Source organism: Aricia agestis, chromosome 15, assembly GCF_905147365.1.
Source record: "Aricia agestis chromosome 15, ilAriAges1.1, whole genome shotgun sequence".
Lineage (NCBI taxonomy): Eukaryota > Metazoa > Arthropoda > Insecta > Lepidoptera > Lycaenidae > Aricia > Aricia agestis.
This window is the reverse complement of record NC_056420.1, coordinates 11,565,345-11,584,396: the sequence shown is the minus strand read 5'-3', so window position 1 is coordinate 11,584,396 and position 19,052 is coordinate 11,565,345. Positions and strand designations below refer to the sequence as shown.

The 19,052-nt window shown below is 38.2% G+C and overlaps 4 protein-coding genes across 5 annotated transcripts; 1 reads left to right on the top strand and 3 right to left on the bottom strand.

Moving 5' to 3' along the window:
* Window positions 1-1,685: 1,685 nt before the first annotated feature.
* On the bottom strand, window positions 1,686-2,677 carry LOC121734287 (NADH dehydrogenase [ubiquinone] 1 alpha subcomplex subunit 13). Its single transcript, XM_042124810.1, has 3 exons — window positions 2,524-2,677; window positions 2,203-2,423; window positions 1,686-1,947 (listed from the first exon to the last, which is right to left on the bottom strand). The coding sequence occupies exons 1-3, from the start codon at window positions 2,624-2,626 to the stop codon at window positions 1,810-1,812; spliced, it is 462 nt and encodes a 153-aa protein (XP_041980744.1). The 5' UTR covers window positions 2,627-2,677; the 3' UTR covers window positions 1,686-1,809.
* Window positions 2,678-2,760: 83 nt separating this feature from the next.
* LOC121734286 lies at window positions 2,761-3,868 on the top strand. The gene is made up of 4 exons (XM_042124808.1): window positions 2,761-3,065; window positions 3,165-3,337; window positions 3,416-3,496; window positions 3,747-3,868. The coding sequence occupies exons 1-4, from the start codon at window positions 2,828-2,830 to the stop codon at window positions 3,828-3,830; spliced, it is 576 nt and encodes a 191-aa protein (XP_041980742.1). The 5' UTR covers window positions 2,761-2,827; the 3' UTR covers window positions 3,831-3,868.
* Window positions 3,869-5,153: 1,285 nt separating this feature from the next.
* LOC121734227 (V-type proton ATPase subunit D-like) lies at window positions 5,154-7,003 on the bottom strand. The gene is made up of 4 exons (XM_042124706.1): window positions 6,529-7,003; window positions 5,976-6,214; window positions 5,729-5,810; window positions 5,154-5,407 (listed from the first exon to the last, which is right to left on the bottom strand). Exons 1-4 carry the CDS (start codon window positions 6,793-6,795, stop codon window positions 5,243-5,245), a joined length of 753 nt encoding a protein of 250 aa, XP_041980640.1. The 5' UTR covers window positions 6,796-7,003; the 3' UTR covers window positions 5,154-5,242.
* Window positions 7,004-7,928: 925 nt separating this feature from the next.
* Window positions 7,929-18,802, bottom strand: LOC121734513 (mucin-5AC-like). 2 transcript variants are annotated; one of them, XM_042125138.1, is made up of 8 exons: window positions 18,631-18,802; window positions 17,627-18,556; window positions 13,664-13,765; window positions 13,379-13,450; window positions 12,670-12,776; window positions 12,117-12,175; window positions 10,012-10,099; window positions 7,929-9,921 (listed from the first exon to the last, which is right to left on the bottom strand). In XM_042125138.1, exons 1-8 carry the CDS (start codon window positions 18,715-18,717, stop codon window positions 8,481-8,483), a joined length of 2,886 nt encoding a protein of 961 aa, XP_041981072.1. In that variant the 5' UTR covers window positions 18,718-18,802; the 3' UTR covers window positions 7,929-8,480. The 2 variants fall into 2 exon arrangements, with proteins under 2 accessions (XP_041981072.1, XP_041981073.1); XM_042125139.1 differs by lacking the exon at window positions 13,379-13,450.
* Between the last annotated feature and the right edge of the window lie 250 nt (window positions 18,803-19,052).

The following is a 19,052-nucleotide window of genomic DNA, read 5'->3' as shown; positions in this document are numbered from 1 at the left end:
ACAGCCAGTAAGATGTAGATAGACAGTAAATATTTACATGCTGCTGCTGCAGCATCACCTGGATTCTATAGCTAGAAACCGAGCTTCGTATGAACCCAAAGTGGAGGTTTCATGTTTGGGCTCATATTAACGGCCTTATTGAAAAGAACATTGATAGATGGTAATCATGAGAATATGATTATTCTGCACTATAACCAACACAAGTTTAAAAAGTATGAAATAAAATTAATTTAAGAAATTTAAAAAAACCCCCGCCAAACAACTTTAATTAATTTGTAGTTAAATTATGTTAGATTTTTCAATAACAAGACATTCAATTGATACATTAAATATTTAGGAATCTAAAATATGTTTTTTAAGCAACTTACTCTAAGAAAAAAAATTGTTATTAAAGATTTTGTTACAACTTATGGGAAGGGGACAGGTGAATTTAATAGTTTTCGGTACGTTTTTAAGTACCTTATAAATCTCATACTAAATAAAATTTTATACAAACGTGAATGTACTTTAATAAAAGAAAACTTGTTTTTGCTCCTACATTAAAATTACAAAATGTTAGTATGTAATTTTTTACAAATAATCTGTAGCGAAGTCAAGGGACAAGGTAAAAGCCAGGGGTACACATTTTTTTGAAAATGCCCCCGCGCTGTCTCTTATATTTTGTAATGAGCCGAGTGAGCTCGAACTCGCTGGAAGGATATTTCGGATAGTGTGCGGGGTGGCGGTCCGGCGAAATTCAACTGTTTCGTATCAGAAATGTGCGGCCGGGCTTAAATATTGTACGTGGCGAAAAAAAGGAACTAACGCTGTCATCATACAAAACGCCATTTTTGACAGTTCTCCTTTACCAGCAGCGCCCCCACGATCATAGATTACCTTGTTGGACCAGCTGGTATCTGTCAATTTCTCCGGTCAAAGTTAAGGTTAAAGTTAAATCTGCCTTAACTATAACCATAACTTTAATTTTGACCACGCATCTGGTGCAACCCAACCTTAGGGTATTCTTTTCTTTTTCTCTTTCATATTAAAGACAGTCATCAAAATACATGGAGGTCTTTTTTGTGAAGAGCGAGCCGCTGTTGGGATATTCATTTATTGAGATTATGTTAGTGGAAAAATTTAATTAATATGTTGTTCTAGCTTATGAAAAATACCAATTTATTTACTTGAGAAAACAAAAATGTATACTTTAGTCAATTTCATGAATGTGTTTTCTGTGCTGTGCTTACTTAGTTAGGTAATGGTATTAGGGGTAAGGACTATATATTTATACTTGACAAGGTTGGGGACTGGTTTTAATTTTAAAACCATTGAAAGAACAAAAAAAGAGATTAAAACTTAAAAGTGTCATAGATCAAGACAAAAATATTTTGTTGTTTAAGATTATTTTTATGCAATAATTAGTGACCTGATAAAATTCCAGTGATGCAGTAATATAGTTACAATGAAATTATTTAGTTGTATGATTTTTTTGGAAATACTCTTAATAATATTATAATGCTTGAAATTTATTTTATGTAGTTTATAACAATATACTGTTATGCATTTTTTACAAGAAATTTATAAATAAAAAATATTAAACAAAACAGCTTTTTATTTATGTTATTTATCTTTCTTGACATATTTATTATGCTCCTAAAGTTGTATTTATGACAAAATTAATTTCATAAATAATAAAACATTTAATTAATTTACAATTTATTAAGAGTCCAGCACTAACTATTAATTAATTTAAGAACATAAAAATCACTTCTAACCAATCAGCAGAAACAAGAAAGCTGTACTGACTGGACTAAGCTCAGAGGAGTATTAAGAGCGCAGCGCAGCGTATGCCCTCTTAAACCAGTTGGAGGGAGAGCTGTGAACATAGTATTCATGGAAGATGGGATCCACGAGGGTGTCTTTGGGTAGATTCTTGTACACGGGCTCTCCATAGTAGGTGCCCACCTGAAATGTTGAACATGTTAAATGACAGATAATATTTTTTTTTGTGTAAGCAAGTACTTGCTATAACATTTAAAGCTATATTATACTAGACAACAATGTGTTCTTGATACTGAACTGGAGTTTGTACTACAGAGTATAAAGCTTTGAATTTGTATCATGTATTAAAGAAACTTACAATATCAAACTTGGTTGCACATTTATAGCACTTTGTTTATGTTCAGATCAAAGAAAAAATGAGGATATTTAAGGCCATACCTCCCATCCAGGAACATCCTTCATGAGTTCAGCCTCCGCATCGCGGTTTCTGCGGAGCTGCTTCAAGTATTCACGATCGCGCTCCGCCAATAACATCGGGTACACTGCCAGTTTTGCTGAGCGCATTTCAATGTCATGTTTAAGGATTTTCTTAGCTGTTATGCTGTACAAGTATAAACCGAAGGATGTAACGCCTACGAATGCTGCGAATAAAGTGTATCCTGAAAGAAAGATAGAGAAAATAAAGATTGAGTTAACCTATTGGAAGAGGTTACATAATAAGAATTGTCAAGCTTATCTTTATAGAAATGTGTAACCCACCACTGAAATATTGTTTAGCTGGTAGCCTCTTAAATGGAATAGGTTTGTAGCCTCCTGGCGGAGGCAAATCTTGTTTTTTGGCCAATTGATAGGCCTCCGACATTTTCGTTTTTTATTGACAATTGAAATACGAAAATGACTTATGACAGTAGTAAAATGTCAATGTCATCTGTCAACTGTCGAGTGTCGTCTATGGTCATTGTTTTTTTTAAATAAAATTCTATTGCCATGGAAACAAAATAGCAATCTAGAAACAAGAAAAATATTTTTAGATATTTTTATATTTCAAGTAAAATCTTACGACATGGACAAAGAAATTCAGGCTGAAATAAAAGAACCTGACAAAGAAAGTACCGATGTAAAACTTCGGCCTATAGAGCGAATAACTTTACATCCAAAAGATCCAGTTGAGCCGTCTGCCTATAATGAATATCCTAACTACAGTCGCAGTTGGATATTGCAGGATGGAAGACCAGCTGAGGCTCAGGGTAGTGAAATGCATAACAGTTACGGAATTCATAAGGCTTCTGCCTACCCAAGTGGTAAGTTTTGTGAGAATAGTCTGTAGACTCACATGGTTCCTACATGGTTAGTGGTTACTATAATATTATTATTCTACTATACTTCTTCTAATTTTTTAGAAGGAATACGAAAGCGGATGCTTCGGGATTTGTATTGGAAAGAAATGTACGAACAAGTTATAAAAGAAATGTCTTCACCGCAGCCAATACAGGAATACTGTACGGAGTATGACGCTAATTATATTAAAGCTAATTTTGAACCTAGAAAACTTGAAGAAGCAGCTGATAAAAATGTAAGATGTAACTATTAGATTCATACGTGCTTTCAGCTTTGTAAAAAACTAACTTTTTCAAAAGTAACGATTTTTCAGATGCATTTAAAATATCCTCTTTACGGAACAGGATCGAGCCCAACAACTTTCTATAGCGAAACTATCAGAAAAACCGGGCCAGTGAGTAATTTAAATGTATTGTCATAAAACAAATGAAAGGCAAAAGTAATATAATCTATCCATGTCACAAGATGGCGCCTCTCATAACCTCGAAAGACCATTTGCAGTAACCTATATCTAGCTTTGGGTATGTTCCATGGAATTAATATGTACTACGTACAACGTACTACATATTAATTACATGGTATTTTCATAATGTATTCTTATAAAAGTTGTGAATTATAAACTTAACAAAAAATATTTTCTCCAGGGCGAGATATTGGAAAAATTTCGGAAATGCCAGGACTTTTCAAAGCCGATGGGCGAGAGATTGGACGATGGTTGGGTTCTATGATGGTTTATCTTTAAAATAATAAAACACGTAACTAAACAGTAACTTTTTTAATTAGCTCCAGTGTAAGCTCCTTTAAAATAATATACCGTATTATATCTAATAAAATTCCAGGGTTTAGAAAAAATGTGTATCTACAGTGTGTAACAAAAATAATTGATAATACTTTAGGATGTGTACGTGTTTCTTGTAGAGAGTTCACTGTGAAAGTAGCAGCTCTGAAAGACGATTTTTTTTCACTTTTGTATGGGCAAGGGCCCGAGCATCACGAGTTTCCCCTTACAAAAGTAAAAAAAAAAAAATTCGGTCTTTCAGCGCTGCTACTTTCACAGTGAACTCTCTACAAGGTACACGTACACACTCTAAAGTATTATCAGTTATTTTTGTTACATCCTGTATAATAGTACAGATACATAATTCCAAAGACCTTTAAGTTTCTTATGTCAATATTCAATGCATAATTCACATAAAATAAGTTAAGAGCCCCGGAGACGATCAAATGGGTTGATTCAAACCTTACGTGTTTGATGCAACCGTTTGATGTCAGTTTGAACGGTTTGTCAAACGACACTGCGCAGTTTCATTCAATACGCGCTGTCGAGTACACGTCTTGTGATGCAGAAGATGCTCTAGATTCTAGAACGACGATCGCGATTTTCTTATCTTCTGTTTATAACGTTAATGTCCTCTGTCAGAAGAGAAAAAAAAGATATACGTGGGAGAGCCATGCTTCTGCACGAATGGGCCGCTCGACCGAAGAAATACCACGTTCTCACAGAAAACCGGCGTGAAACAGCGCTTGCGCTGTGTTTCGCCGAGTGAGTGAGTTTACCGGAGGCCCAATCACCTAACATATTCCCTTCCCTACCCTCCCCTATTCTCTTCCCATCCTTATCCTCCCCTATTCCCTCTTAAAAGGCCTGCAACGCACCTGCAGCTCTTCTGATGCTGCGAGTGTCCATGGGCGACAGAAGTTGCTCTCCATCAGGTGACCCGTTTGCTCGTTTGCCCCCTTATTTCATAAAAAAAGACTGGTCCAAAGAATGGTATGGACTATGGACTAACATAATATCGTTTTACCCACGAACATCTACAGAATTCTTTTTTTCTTCTTCATAATCCAGCACTAAACTAAGCCGGGTTTGATCAAACCTTCAAACGCGTCGGAACACGAACAAACGGCGCGTCAAACACAACGAAAATATGAAATTTCATCAAACAAGCTTCAAACACGTAAATGTTTGACAAACCGTTCAAACTAGCTTTGTAAACGATCAAATCGGTTTGAGTCAAACCGTTTGATCGTCTTCGGGGCCCTTAAACGTTTGAGTTTTGTGAACAACTTGACTCCAATGATGACCATTCCCAAGAATAATATGAAGACTGATCGCTTATAACGGAACATTTGGTAGATATTACCATAGATTAATAAATATACTGGTCTCTGATATTACCGATACTGATGTAGACAAAGTTTTTTCTGAAGAATATAAACCTTTTTGACGGTTCCTCAATTCAGACAATTTTATTATTCTTTTCTTTGCTTTTACCATTTTTAGTCTATAAAATTCCTCTCTTTCCTGTGAAATCAAAATTCAAAATGAAATATGAGGTTTATATACAAAATGTTTATTTTTATAAAACACGAGCTTTTTTTTTTGCGCGTTAAGAAGTATTATTATATACAAACTTTCATCCCCTATTTGAACCCCTTGGGGTTGGAATTTATCAAAATCCATTCTTAGCGAATGCCTACGTCATAACATCTACCTGCATGCCAAATTTCAGCCCGATCGGTCCAGTGGTTTGGGCTGTGCGTTGATAAATCACTATGTCAATCAGTCAGTCAGTCACCTTTGAGTTTTATATATATAGATTCTGCCTATGGTTAAGTAACTTACTCTTTCGTCAAGTTCTTTCGTAATGTAAATTTCAGTGTTCAGCAACTTGGGCATTATAACTTTTTCAATCCCATTCACTTTTCTGAAAACGACAAAAAATCTCTCATATACCATGACCATACCATTAAATACCTGTGCACAGAAGAAATCGTTTTGCGAACGTATTCAAAGACGGCTGGCGTTCTTTTCATTTCAGAACGTTTTCTTTGTTTCAATCGACGAGTAACTGCTACACCTTTACTAATACCTTTGCGTAGACTGTAGAGCGTTATTCAAGATTCCACAAGTGCTCCTCAAAGTTGCAAATTTCAATAATACCGTTACGGCATTTCTGAAAGACTTTTTTGCTTCGCTCGTGCGATGTCCACCAGCCGCAAGGCCGGAATACTTCAGGACGTCCCCAACGTAGGGGACTTCAACTGCTCGTAATGACATTGTCGGTACTCCCGCTATATTTTCTTGAGTGCGCTGAACACGAACTTGTGCCTATGTTAATGTAATGAGAATAGATTATTTGGTCAATATATTATTATGAAAAAACAACAAATAACTATCCCAAATCCTTCGGGAACGTCCAATAAAATGTTTATGTCAAAGTAAGTGTGTCTGTCACGCTAAAACCACTGAACTTATGGTGATGAAAGGTATGGATATATTTTGATACCTGGGAAAGAACAAAGGATAGTTTCAGTGCTATAAAAATGTAAAGTTCAAAAGGGATAACCAACACTATTGCGTCATCTGAATTCTGACTATAATAGTCCTAATAAATTTGAACCGACTGCTGGCGCGAAGTTTACCTTGGCAACATTTTCAAGAATAAACGCATTCGATTCTCCATTCGTAAATTTAACTGCTGCTAGCGCGATATAAGCTTCCTTCATAGCATGGCTGACCAGTGCTTGGGTGGCACACAGCTCTAAAGCAACTTGCCGCAATCTGCTTCGAAGAGCATCTGCTTGCCTCTTCAACAGTTGATGCGCTTTCCTCACGTTTTGATGTCTGTTCTTTATTTCGTTCAACATGAATAGAGATGCGCTGACCGAATAACGGTTTTCCAAGTTCATGCCATTAAATGTGTTTTATTCTTGAGTTCAAAATTTTGCACACAATCCATATAGAATCAGTCAAAACAACCAAAAATAATTAGAAATTGAGAAAAACTTTGGCACTTATTGACATTCATTTTTTATTAAATAGTGTTGTCGATAATAATAGCTGCTGCTGGAGGACCTCGTTCTTACTAAATAAAAATGATATATGCTATACAATGTTTTGTCCTTGTCTAATACATTGAAAAATCGCCTGAAAAGACAAAACATTGTACAAAGATTGTTCAGCGTGTAAGTTTTTATCAGCATACAGTATGCAGCATTTTAAAAATACTCAAGGCGGGAAATTTGAATATTTTCTTACTCTACCTTCACTTAAACTATGAAATGAAACAATAAATTTACATTGCGATAATATAGATTTATCTATAGTTCTCTATACATTTTATAAATGTAATCTTTATAAAGCAGTCTCTTATATTTACTTCCCGACCAAAATATCTATAGATTTAATGACGTCATAAAGGCGCTTAGCGAAGTTTACAGATATTGTGACCGGGTTATAATGTTGTTCGACCATTCCATTTTATCCAAGAATTTAATGTAATAATGAGATACATTCAGATTTTATACTATGTTATCACTTCATTAATTGCTGTTTTGTCTTTCCATACTTGATGAATTAAATCAGCCTTTAGTCCATAAAGTTAATATACCTAGCGGAATAGAGAAACAAAGGCCTGAGCAAGCGAGATGTCACTATTAGTAACACTGCGTGGTACGACACGTGTTATACATGACAGCAGAACCAATTTTTTTCATCTGTTTGACGTCCAGTCGGCACTTATCGGCACGTTGACAATTTAATCTCTTAGAAAGATGCTTGTGTAAATCAATTTCGGTTTCGTTTGACAGCTCACGATTGTTGCTCTATTCCGCTAGCTTTATGCTTTAGTCCCAAAGTCGAAACAAAGCTTCTTTCGGGCAAGTTATTCTCGTATTGCCCAACTTGTCATACGTCATCGTTTTCCATAGAAATCGCGATTGACAATGAAGTTACAAAACAAGAAACATCTTCTAGAGGTATGAGTTGTCGATGAGGTTTTCCGATGAATTTTTAATAGTCTGTGTCTAGTTATAACTTATAACAGTTCCATTTTTTTCTTAAGTTAACTGAATACAGTGCGAGCATTTTTCATATAGCTCCTTGACTAAAAAGGTCAACGACCGCTGGAGACACTTTATTTCATTTTGACTATAGGACAAAACAATATTCTTTGACTAACATGTAAATGATTTAATGTTAAAAATGTTTTTAACGGGCCACAAAAACATAGAAACATCAATTTGAGTACAGATTAGACGTAAAATTTCATTTCAAGTATTTAAAACAAGTCCACATAAAAGTGAGTTGTGACTAAAAAAATAAATATAATAAAAATAGCATTACATAGTGTATGGAGCAAGATGCCTCAAATTCTTTCTACCCTCACTTTTAAACTAATCATAAGTTTGGTATTTTAAAGTTTTCAATAAGAAAATTTCGTCGACATTGCAAGCATTTACGCTTAAAACTTAAATTATTTACAAAATATTTAATATACTGAACAAAGTAAAACTTTTAGTCAAAGGAAGAACGCAAGTTTTCGGATCAACCGAACTTTCAAGGTAACGCCAGAATCGGTACATCACTCAGAGTTTCAACTGTCCTGCCAGTAGTTGTAGTTGCTCGATGGCGGGGGGACCGGCATAGGGGGTCCATTCCCGGGGGGAACACCGCCCGAGTAGGGGGAGCCCTGGGGGGAGCCGTATCTCGGCCTAAACCAGGGGCGGCTGGTGTACTGATACTGATTGTTGGCGTAGGCCGCCATGTTCTGACCCGTTGCATTCGGATACGGGTTCTGATGTGTTTGATTCGGCGGAAAAGCCACGTTCGGTAAAGTAGGCATAGACGCACCGGCGTATGTCTGAATCGGAGCTGGTGTTGTGGATGGGGAGAAATTGGTCTGCGACGTTTGTGAGGTGGGCGTGGATACTGTCGCGTATGTTTGGTTCGGTGTTTGGGGGTTCGATGTGTTCTGTGCGTAGTTTGGTGGCTGTGTTGACGTTTGGCTGCCGTTGTACGTAGACGCTTGTGTGCCGCTGCCGTTATTCGAGTATGTTTGTTGAGAAACAGTCTGGTTAGTCGAAGTGAAACCTGCAGTGGGAGTCGTGCTAGCATCGGAAGTGAAATTTTGCTGCGCGTTTTGCATCGTGGTCGTCCCTGGTATGTAGCTGCTCTCCTGCGACGAAGAAGAAATGTAGTTGGTTTGACCGTTCGTTCCGTTCGAGTTCTCGTTTTCGGACGTCGAGGACTGTCCATTGCCCGCAGTATTCTGTGCTGGGGTGGCAGCCTGTGCCGGCGGAATGCTATACTGGACCGCGGGATTGTTTCCAGGCATCGTTAACGTTCCAGAATTGGCCTGCATCATATACTGAGGCATCTGGGCGTATTGGGATGTCGGTGTGATGAACGTCGAATTCTGCGGCAACATTTGCTGAGCCTGCTGCGTCATCGCGGTCTGAGCGTTAGTTATCGGCGACGAGGGCGGCGGAGCCTGCACTATAGGAATGGTTCCGGATACAGCAAGGTTGGAATTCGCAAGCTGTTGGTTGGCGAGCGCCGCGTTCAGCTGCTGAGCCGAAATTTGCGCGTTGAGATTCAGTCCTTGCATGTACTGGGAGTTGGGAGGCATGTTCATCGGCATTATGGGAACATTGTACTGGACGCCCCCAGGAACTCCCAGCTGGTTCGGCTGCATCACAGTCACATTCTGCCCCGGCTGCAGCATCTGCTGCCCGAGCAATCCCTGAGGAATCGTTCCCTGCACCAAATTGGGATGGTTGGTCGGTATCATGTATACGTGACTGTTCGGTTGACCGATCACGGTCGGCATCTGGCTTATGTTTAAAGGGTTTTGTAATACTGTCATTCCCTGCGGAACCGTGATCATTTGAACGTTTTGGGCGGTGCTTTGCATTTTGCTCGAGTTCAAGTCCTGCTTTTGTCCGTCTTTGTTGGTTTGGATCTGAATGGAGTTTCTATCTATCTGCTTTATGTACATTCCTGAACCATCTTGAGTTATTCCGGACGCCGAAACACTGAAAGGAAATATATGTTTGTAACGAGTATTCTACGAAGTGTTGTATGATGTATGTAAAGTAACCATAGATTTTTATTCTTCAACTTACTTAGTTTGCTGTCCCGAAGATACGTGTATAATGGTACCGTGCGCTGGATTGATCTTCATTCCCATACTGACAACCGTATTTTCTCTACCTGCAATAGCATAAGCTATAGAACTTGCCAGGAAAATAAAAACAGGAGCTACGCTTTTTAAAAAATATACAACTACTTCAATTCCGATATTTGAGGTTCTTTGCAGAGAAGGAAATTTAATTTCGGAATCAGAAGTAACTTGTATAATTTTATCGTATTAGGTACGCATTGCCTTAAACACTAAACATATAATATGTGATGTGACACGAACTTTCTCGTTCTGGACTGCGGACAGCTGCTATAAATCTGGTAGAAAAATATTTAGATTAGTTCCGAAGAAGCAACCAGGCTAGAATTTCTTCCTTGGACTGGCTCTGTTTAGGCTTCTTTGCTGTTGCAAAGATAAATGAAATTAAGAAAGTAGCGACGCGAAGCATTGCGCTAATTTATTGCAACGCTGATAGCGTCAATAGCATTAGGAGTTTAGGACGCATATTGCGAAATGTAAGAACGCAAGAACGTAAAATATTGTTGTCTTGCTAACAGGAACCACGATTTGTCACTGCACAATCTGCTACAAACGATTAAAATATAACTCTATAGAAATGGAATGAAGAAAAACATTAGATTGCTGTCTTTCCTGATGATTCACATCAGGAAACCTGGGAGATGTGTCTCCAAATATACTACAAGAAGATCTGTCACCACTGCAACAATCAACATGCAAAATAATGAAATCTCAAATCAAACTAGCATAAAGAATTCCGTTGATGATTGTCTTTTGGGTTGCTCTGCGACAAGGAATTCATGCGAGGTTGTTCCGTGTGTTGTTCCCAGGAATCTGTCAGGAGGTACCTAAAGAATCTGATACCTGCAATCGAAGAAGCCTAAAGCGATGTTTATTACGAAGTTGCAGATGTCCAATAAACTAAGCTTACGCCGATGCAAATTACGCAAAAATGCAAAGCAGCTGCAGTTATGGAAGCTTGAGTCGTGTCAGCAACATAGAGTTCCAGATTTACAAATCTAAAAGTGGGAGGTAAGTTATTAAAGAATTATGACTTCCGAAACTAGGCCTGCATGAACAGAGTGATGCATATGGATGAAGACAGCGCTTGTCAGGATGCCTGTGGAAAATATTCTAAGGTTTGGCACCCGAAGCTTTGAAGGCCAGAACGAAGCAGATAAAGATGGCAGTTCCAATAAGTTAGAGAATGAATAAGAGCAGTATTACTGGTTAAATTGATACAGGAATCGCGGAAATCTGCATCCCCCATTGTAAAATCAGCCGTGGAGTCACCTGTGCGTCTATGGGTTATCATGAATATGTTAAAGAATAATTTATTTAAAAGATCTTGATGACACGTTAACAAACGGTTGTAGCTGCAAATCAAGGAACTGAATGTACTCTGAAAATGAAACGCTTTGCTTATAATATATGTGGCACCCGTTTTAGTTGTGTGCTTTGATATTTGTAGTAAATAATAATTAAGTTCTATATTATGAACAGACAAAAATATTTGCACCTACCCATCATACACACTAATTTCCTGATATTATATAGTTCTTCAAAATTAGGAGCTCCTTACGCTGAAATGAGTTGATTCAATTTTTGTGCGCATACATACACTAGCAAAAACATGTTAAAATGCTCTTTAAGTACGTACATGTATAGATTTACGCAATGCTTAAAGTGTGTAGGCAAATATCAAATCCCGGTATGTCCACCATAAGCGAAACTTAGCAAATGAGAGAAATATGTTTTTTTCAACTTTATTCTGGGCATTTTTCTTTTTAACTTTTGACACAGACATCTTCTTTGCTCTTTCAGGATTCACCACACTAATTTGTATATACTGCGTTGTTCCATTTTTCTCACAAAATTCAATAAAATCGACAAGAGTTCAGTTTCGAGTATGGGTGTGACTTGCTGGGTTTTGATATTCACCTACACAAGTATAGTATTGAATGATTGATGTGCTAACTTAAATTTTCTATCGCAAATAGTACTCCCACTCCCAGTAGAATATAAATTCAAATATGTTTGTCTGTTTGTAAGCTTCAGTAAATCTTGTACCTGCGGCTGTCCACGACCGTGAGTCTCGAGTCGAAGTCTTGTCCAGGCTAACATGAGACCTGCGGCAGCAGAACGGATTACACACACGTTAAAACCTCACACGATCACATGCACAGAAGAGAGGAAACCCCCTTGAGACCTTGATGCCTTGACCTTGCACTGTGAATTTGTCTTAAGAATTTGCTAAATAAATATTCTGAAGTGTCCATTATGTGGCCTGGAAATTTGGAAGAAGCTAATTGGACTCGGCTCATATAATTCGCGGTGACGACGATTTTTGGAAGTTGTAGTGATTGCTTATTTAATGTTACGTTGAAACATGCAACTAATCATATGTTAACATTTAAATGTTTGCCTAGCACAATTACTATAGACGAGACGAAAGATAGACCAATTCGTGAGTATTGTTCTATTCGTCTATGTGTAATTATGCTAGGGTATGTTCCAATATTGGCAATATTTGATGTAAATTTTCAATAGAAAAAACAATCTCTACAGATATACAATCGAATGATTGTTGTATTAGCTTAAACTAATGTCTTGTAGGACTTACCCAGCGGGTGCGATTGGTCGGAGCTGCAATTGACTCGGTGTACCATCTGACAATCTTTTTTGTCCTCTCGCCTCTTGTCCTATACTTTTTGTTGATGTAGAGGAGGTCTAAAATAGAACTTAATTGTTAATATGTTATTGTTTTTTAAACTTAGAAATATTGACAAAGTTAAAGCTTGGGAATAGGCATTAGAAGAAAATGCTGAAACAGACTTTTATGCACACATAATTTGAATCTTATCTGCAGTTTTTGGGTCAATTTGTTTAAATATTTTGAGATGTCGTTATGCTTTAGGAACTGATGGAGCGCCAACTTTGTCAATATTGTACATACTGGTGACAGTTAAAGCCCAAAACCTTAAATTAGACTTGGGTGCAGAAGCAATACTGGATAAAATATAAGTATAGTTAGATGTATAGTTTTAACTTCATTTGTTTAGTTGATTTTAGATGTTTAGGTAGAGAAATTAATGACTAAGAGAATATTATAAGTACAATGACTATTGGGTAAATAGGTAAGAAATTAATTGTCTGTTTTACACCACAGTTAATTTTATGACTGATATTATTTACTAAGGTTAGTGTAGAACATCTAAATATGAAACATAGAAAGGTGATACCGTAAAATAGCGCAAATAATTGTGATAAAGCTGAAAAAATGAAAAGGAAAATTAACAGAAAACCACTACTATAATATTTCTTATGCTCACTGATATAATATGTGGTGAAGACGCTTGTCCTGTTGATATTATATTAATTAGGGACGCGCTGCTTACTATTGGCTGTTGAGAGAGTATATAACTTTATTTTATATAATAAAAATATGCAGGTCTTTAATTTAAGTATTTAAAATATAAAGTTCCAGAATTTATTTATTTTGACCAAAATTTTGCCTTCTTACAACATTGCCAATTTCACACTAAAAATAATATAGACTTCAAGATACTGCCAATTTAAGTTGGATAACTTTTCAAGGAATATAAAAGAGCACTAACCTTTTGATTTAGTTGCATAATGGTTCCAGTGGCTTGTAGTTGATGTAGTTGTGCCGCTGATAGTGGTAATGAAGTTTGTTGAAAACTATTTGCTGGAGCAATCTGTGATCAAATTGTTTAAGCTATAAGTAATAATAATTTATAGTTTTTTTTTATGAAATAAGGGGGCAAACGAGCAAACGGGTCACCTGATGGAAAGCAACTTCCGTCGCCCATGGACACTCGCATAATCAGAAGAGCTGCAGGTGCGTTGCCGACCTTTTAAGAGGGAATAGGGTAGGGATGGGAAGGGAAGGGAATAGGGGAGGGTAGGGAATAGGGGAGGTAGGGAAGGGAATAGGGTAGGGGATTGGGTCTCCGGTAAACTCACTCACTCGGCGAAACACAGCGCAAGCGCTGTTTCACGCCGGTTTTCTGTGAGAACATGGTATTTCTACGGTCGAGCTAGCCCATTCGCGCCAAAGCATGGCTCTCCCACGTCTTTCAAGTCGTCAAGTTTTAACTTATCTGAACCTTAAGCAGTAATTTAGGTCTTCTTTTTTAGTTCGTGCAATGGATGAAATTAGTGTATTGTAATGGGTTTTATTTTTCTGATAAAATTTATGTGCAAGTTTAAGAATAAATTCTCGTAACGTAGGGAATTTTAATTCTAAGTGAATGTTACTGAGATTGGTACGAAATTTCGTATTGTAAGCAATTTTAAGGGCTTTATTCTGAATAGTCTGCAATAGTTGGTAATTTGTATTAGAAGTGCTACTCCAAACGGTGCACGCATATTATGTTATGCAGGGTCGAACTAATGTTGAGTAAATTCTTAGTTTAGTGTGGGGGCTAAGCGAACTTCTTCTATTCAAGATAGGATGAAGAGAGCCAATTGCCTGTGCTCCTTTAATGCGAAGCTGGCTAACGTGTTTGGACCAATAATTCAACTTAGCATCCAGAGTTACACCTAAATATTTTACGGACGAACTACACGGTACAGAGTGACCTGATATATTCAATAATCTTTTGGGAAGTTTTCTTTGCCGAGTAAAAAGAATGACTTCCGTCTTGCTCTCATTGAGTTTTAATTTCCATGTGGTAAAGAAATTTTGCAACAATTCTAGGGAAAACTGAAGACGGCCTATCACGATGTCAATATCTTTTGAAGATGTGTAAGAAGCTGTATCGTCGGCAAAACAAGCCAGGAGCGTGCGGGGTTGGATAGGAACATCATAAATGAAAATTAAAAATAAGTACGGTGTCAGTATGGATCCCTGGGGAACACCAGCTTCAACAAACAGATAAACGGACTTTGTATCCCCAATGTGGACTGCGATTTTACGACCCAGTAAGTAAGACTTTATCAATTTGACTATACATAAGGGTACACCACAAATAATCAGCTTGTGAAGGAGCCCATCATGCCAAACAGTATCAAAAGCTTTCAGCCAAACGCGCAAGCTGCTGGGCGGTAGAGTGACCAGTCCGGAATCCAAATTGCTCATTGGGAAATTTTTTATCAGTGGCCTTTTTTAGTCTCGCCAATATAATTTTTTCGAAAAGTTTACCCAATGTAGGCAATAGGCTAATAGGGCGGTAGCTACTAGGCAGGCTCAAATGAATTCAGCGTTCCAAGTAATGATACGCAATAAATTATTATTGTTACACATATTGACCCAAATTATACATAATAAGCAAAACTTTATCTAATAAAGTTGTACAATCTGTAAATTCCTTTTTTATATTTTTGATTATCACTAAAATTTCTATCATTTCCCTAGTCGTGTCATCAGAATTTTGTAATCTGTGCGGCAATTTTAAATCAGGAGGCCTATCATCAATCTTGGTTTGTTCGAAACCGCGGATACCTTTCGCTGGAGGCTTCGGAAGAGGTGGGAATTCGGTCTCAGGTAGAAGACCATGATTCACATCATATACCTTGGGTATATTGTTAATTAAGTGTGGTCCATTATCTCTTGCTTTAGGCAGCCAGGTGAGTTTTGTTGCAGTTTGTGGAGGGTGTAGCGGTAGCACTTTTTTCTTTTGCTGCGTCTTCTGTAAGTAGTCAAGTCTTGTTTTGCATTTGCTATAGTTAGCTGGATGGTCTTGTTCACAGTTGCAGCATTTGGCAGGTTCAATCCGGTCTTTCTTGGGACATTCGGCAGTAGCATGTGCTAGGGTACACTTGACACAACGAGGTGGCATGTTGCAATTACGAGATGAGTGGCCAAATCCCTGACATCTAAAACATTGAGTACCGATGGATCGCTTAGGTTTATATTTTTCTACAGTGATGACACACTTACATATGTACTTAAGCTTTCGTATCGCCGCAATGTCTGTTCCAGCTGGGAATTCCAAAAGGTATGGAGAATTTCTCGGAGAATCTTTATTTTTAGCGGTCAGCCGTATTACTTTGGCATTATGGAATCCTAGGTTCTCAAACTCGGCTGGTAATTCCTCTTCAACTTGAGCTGGTAGGCCTTTAATGACAACTTTAGGTGTTTTTTCATCTTTGCGAGTGTATGTCACGAAAGGAGCATTCTCTTTTGTTAGTCCATTTTTAACGGCCTGGTGGGCATCAGGTGTGTGACATATAATTGCGACCTTGTTATTAGCCCTATATTGTAAGTAGTATGTTTTGGTATGCTGTGAGACCAAATCCTAGATGGTTTTATGAGTCCATTCCGGTTTGATATCCAAGATTACTGGTGGAATGTGACCTTTCTTCTTTACAGGTATGGTAGCTTCACGTAGATTTTGGTCGATTGGATGTACTACATTATCGACATTTAGTGTTTCATAGCTGTTAGATGTTAGGTTACGGCTATGGTCGTAACGTTCCTGCAGTTTAGATGGTGCAGTTTTCTTAGGAAACCTCCAAACATCTTCACTATCTTCAGCTGATCTTTTCAGGCTACTTGTAACATACTTTATAACATTAAAACATAAAATAATTATTATAATAGTGATACCTATACATTATGAAATCATAGTATGAATTCAATGTTAAGAATTCTCATGATACCGGGATGACTTTAAGAGAAGTAACATAAGCTTCCACGATAAATAAAATATACCTTGTCAAGTAGCGATCCATTGACTGTATAGTCGTCGCTATGGATATCGATAACTCGGATTGGTGAATCCCATCACTAGTGCGAAGGTACTTTAAGCGAATGCACAAACACAACGTTCTAGCAAGCTGCTCACTCGGGGTGAATACGGAGCGGTGACTGACTCATCACTCTCATTGACTGGACTTTTGATTAAGAGTGATGAATCTTGATAAAATATTGTAGAGATTCAGTTAACCGATTCATTGCGTCGCACATTTTTTAAAACTTTTAGTAGTGGCGGAATACAATTTTCTCGTGACACGTTAGCCGTGTCATACGCCATAGAAGTTGGATATGTCTCACCATAGATGTTGCAAACCTTTTGTAGGTTTTAAAGTTAGAAAAATGACAGCCCCAACTTTTTTTAATTCACAGAATAAACAAAGCCTATATGCTTGTTTTACATGGAAAATTAAGATGGTTTTGTTCAGAGTAGAACCTTCTAAAATGTAATTTGCGGGAGATCCCGAGAAAGGACTTAGGATACTTCCTAATTCGTTTAGTTTTCTGGGACTCAAAGTATCTCCATGGCAAATTTCAGCAAAATCGGTTCAGCGGTTTTGGCGGGAAGAGGTAACAGACAGACAGACAGACTATCGCATCTATAATATTAGTATGAATATTCAGAAACAAAGCTTATAGGATTGTTTGTTGACGTGGAAAATTAAGATGATTTTGTTCAGAGCAGAACCTTTTAAAGTGTAATTTGAGGGAGATACAATCATTTCGAAATAACATTTGCCACATGTTAAATAAATATATGACATGTCTGCCGTGTCATCCGCACTGAATTGGTTAATTGTTTATGTAAATGCCCTGCTTATAGTTATACTATGAATAAAAAGCTGAATATTCTACTTACAGAAACATATTGTTGTGGCTGTATGTTTGTCAGGCCTGTCTGATTAGATGTAAGGTCCTGAAACTGCTGATAAGGTATTAACATAGTCTGAGAGCCCGGCACGGTCCATTGCATTGCATCAGTTCCTTGTATGTGGTACCTCACATCTTTATCTACCTTCTCCGTGCTGTACAAGATTTTCTGCGAGGAATTAGTACTGGGAGCTGCACATACGACGGGTGTGGCTGTCGCAGAGCTGACTGTAGTCGTATCGGCACCCGTTAAGCTCGCTTGAGGAATTGAGAAACTGTTGGGCAGTATCATAGACATCGACGAAGGCACTCCGCTTAATCTCAATTGTGTCACATTTATGGGCTGCATACTGGATAAGTCTACTAGTTGAGTCCCGAAATTGGGCTGCTGGAGCGCACTCAGTTGCTGAGCCATTGGTAACGATGTGAAATTAGTATTGGATACTTGCACGCCCGGTTGAACTATAGGAATTAGCTGCCCATTGTCTTGGTTAAGAACATACTGCTGCTGAGGTAGAAGTTGTAGTACCGTTGGCTGACGGACGGTCATAAGCGGAGCGGACGCGGGCGCCACGCTCACCACCGGCGGTATGACGGTCGGGTGTGCCGTCGTCGACATCGAGGACGGTGTGGAGACGGCCGACGCGACTGGCGGCGGCGCGGGAGGAGGCGCGGCGGTGGTCGTCAACGTCGGCGGCGGAACGTTCAGCGCCGGGGGTGGCCCACCGGCCTGCGCCGCGCTCCATTGCGCCAGCTCAGCTCGAATCGTCTCTATTAGATTCTGTGCCAGAGATCTAGCCGATGCTAGAGCTTCGGAGCGCGTATGGTGCAACGCCAAATGCAATGGTTCGAATTTGTCATTTTTCAACACTGCCACTACTCCCGTTTCGGACCTTATGTACTCGAGGTTTGTTCCATTCTGTAAAATATCAACAAATCACGCAATCTGTGGATATTTGTCTAATAATCGCTAAGCTTGTTCGTCATACTTACGGGACCGAGTATTCTTGATTTTATGTCGAATGCGGCTGGCGCATTGTCTAATCCTATATATACTTTATCAATAAGACCTCCGGACATTATTTACACCGTAATAACTTTATATTTTTCTAAAATTATGTTATATTTGGAGAATGCATCTTTTTGCAAACATTTTACGTTTTGACATTTGTTTTTTTTACCACAGAGTCACAGACTAAGAAGACTGAAGAGATTGTTTTTTACGTTTCATTATATTTTTTTAAAAGCGTAAGCTGAAGTGACCAAAGTAACATTTTATGTCGGTTGTACATTCTCGCCGAGACACAGCGAGGCGGCCCGAGTGCGAGAGTGTAAATGGGTGCGCTCGCCTCGTCTCGCCTGTCTCGGACCCTCTCGGTCCGGTGTCGGTATTTTGCGCCCAAGACAAAGGGTCT

Coding starts and splice junctions, on each gene's coding strand:
- LOC121734287 (XM_042124810.1), bottom strand. CDS start 2,626: ATGTCGGAGGCCTATCAATTGGCCAAAAAACAAGATTTGCCTCCGCCA. Junction 2,424..2,523: donor AGCTAAACAATATTTCAGTG/GTGGGTTACACA, acceptor TCTTTCTTTCAG/GATACACTTTATTCGCAGCA. Junction 1,948..2,202: donor AGGATGTTCCTGGATGGGAG/GTATGGCCTTAA, acceptor TCAACATTTCAG/GTGGGCACCTACTATGGAGA.
- LOC121734286 (XM_042124808.1), top strand. CDS start 2,828: ATGGACAAAGAAATTCAGGCTGAAATAAAAGAACCTGACAAAGAAAGT. Junction 3,066..3,164: donor GGCTTCTGCCTACCCAAGTG/GTAAGTTTTGTG, acceptor CTAATTTTTTAG/AAGGAATACGAAAGCGGATG. Junction 3,338..3,415: donor AAGAAGCAGCTGATAAAAAT/GTAAGATGTAAC, acceptor ACGATTTTTCAG/ATGCATTTAAAATATCCTCT.
- LOC121734227 (XM_042124706.1), bottom strand. CDS start 6,795: ATGAACTTGGAAAACCGTTATTCGGTCAGCGCATCTCTATTCATGTTG. Junction 5,811..5,975: donor GCTCTACAGTCTACGCAAAG/GTATTAGTAAAG, acceptor TGTCGTTTTCAG/AAAAGTGAATGGGATTGAAA. Junction 5,408..5,728: donor CGAAAGAACTTGACGAAAGA/GTAAGTTACTTA, acceptor TTGATTTCACAG/GAAAGAGAGGAATTTTATAG.
- LOC121734513 (XM_042125138.1), bottom strand. CDS start 18,717: ATGTCCGGAGGTCTTATTGATAAAGTATATATAGGATTAGACAATGCG. Junction 13,451..13,663: donor TTATGCAACTAAATCAAAAG/GTTAGTGCTCTT, acceptor CTCTCTCAACAG/CCAATAGTAAGCAGCGCGTC. Junction 10,100..12,116: donor ACGGTCGTGGACAGCCGCAG/GTACAAGATTTA, acceptor ATGCTATTGCAG/GTAGAGAAAATACGGTTGTC.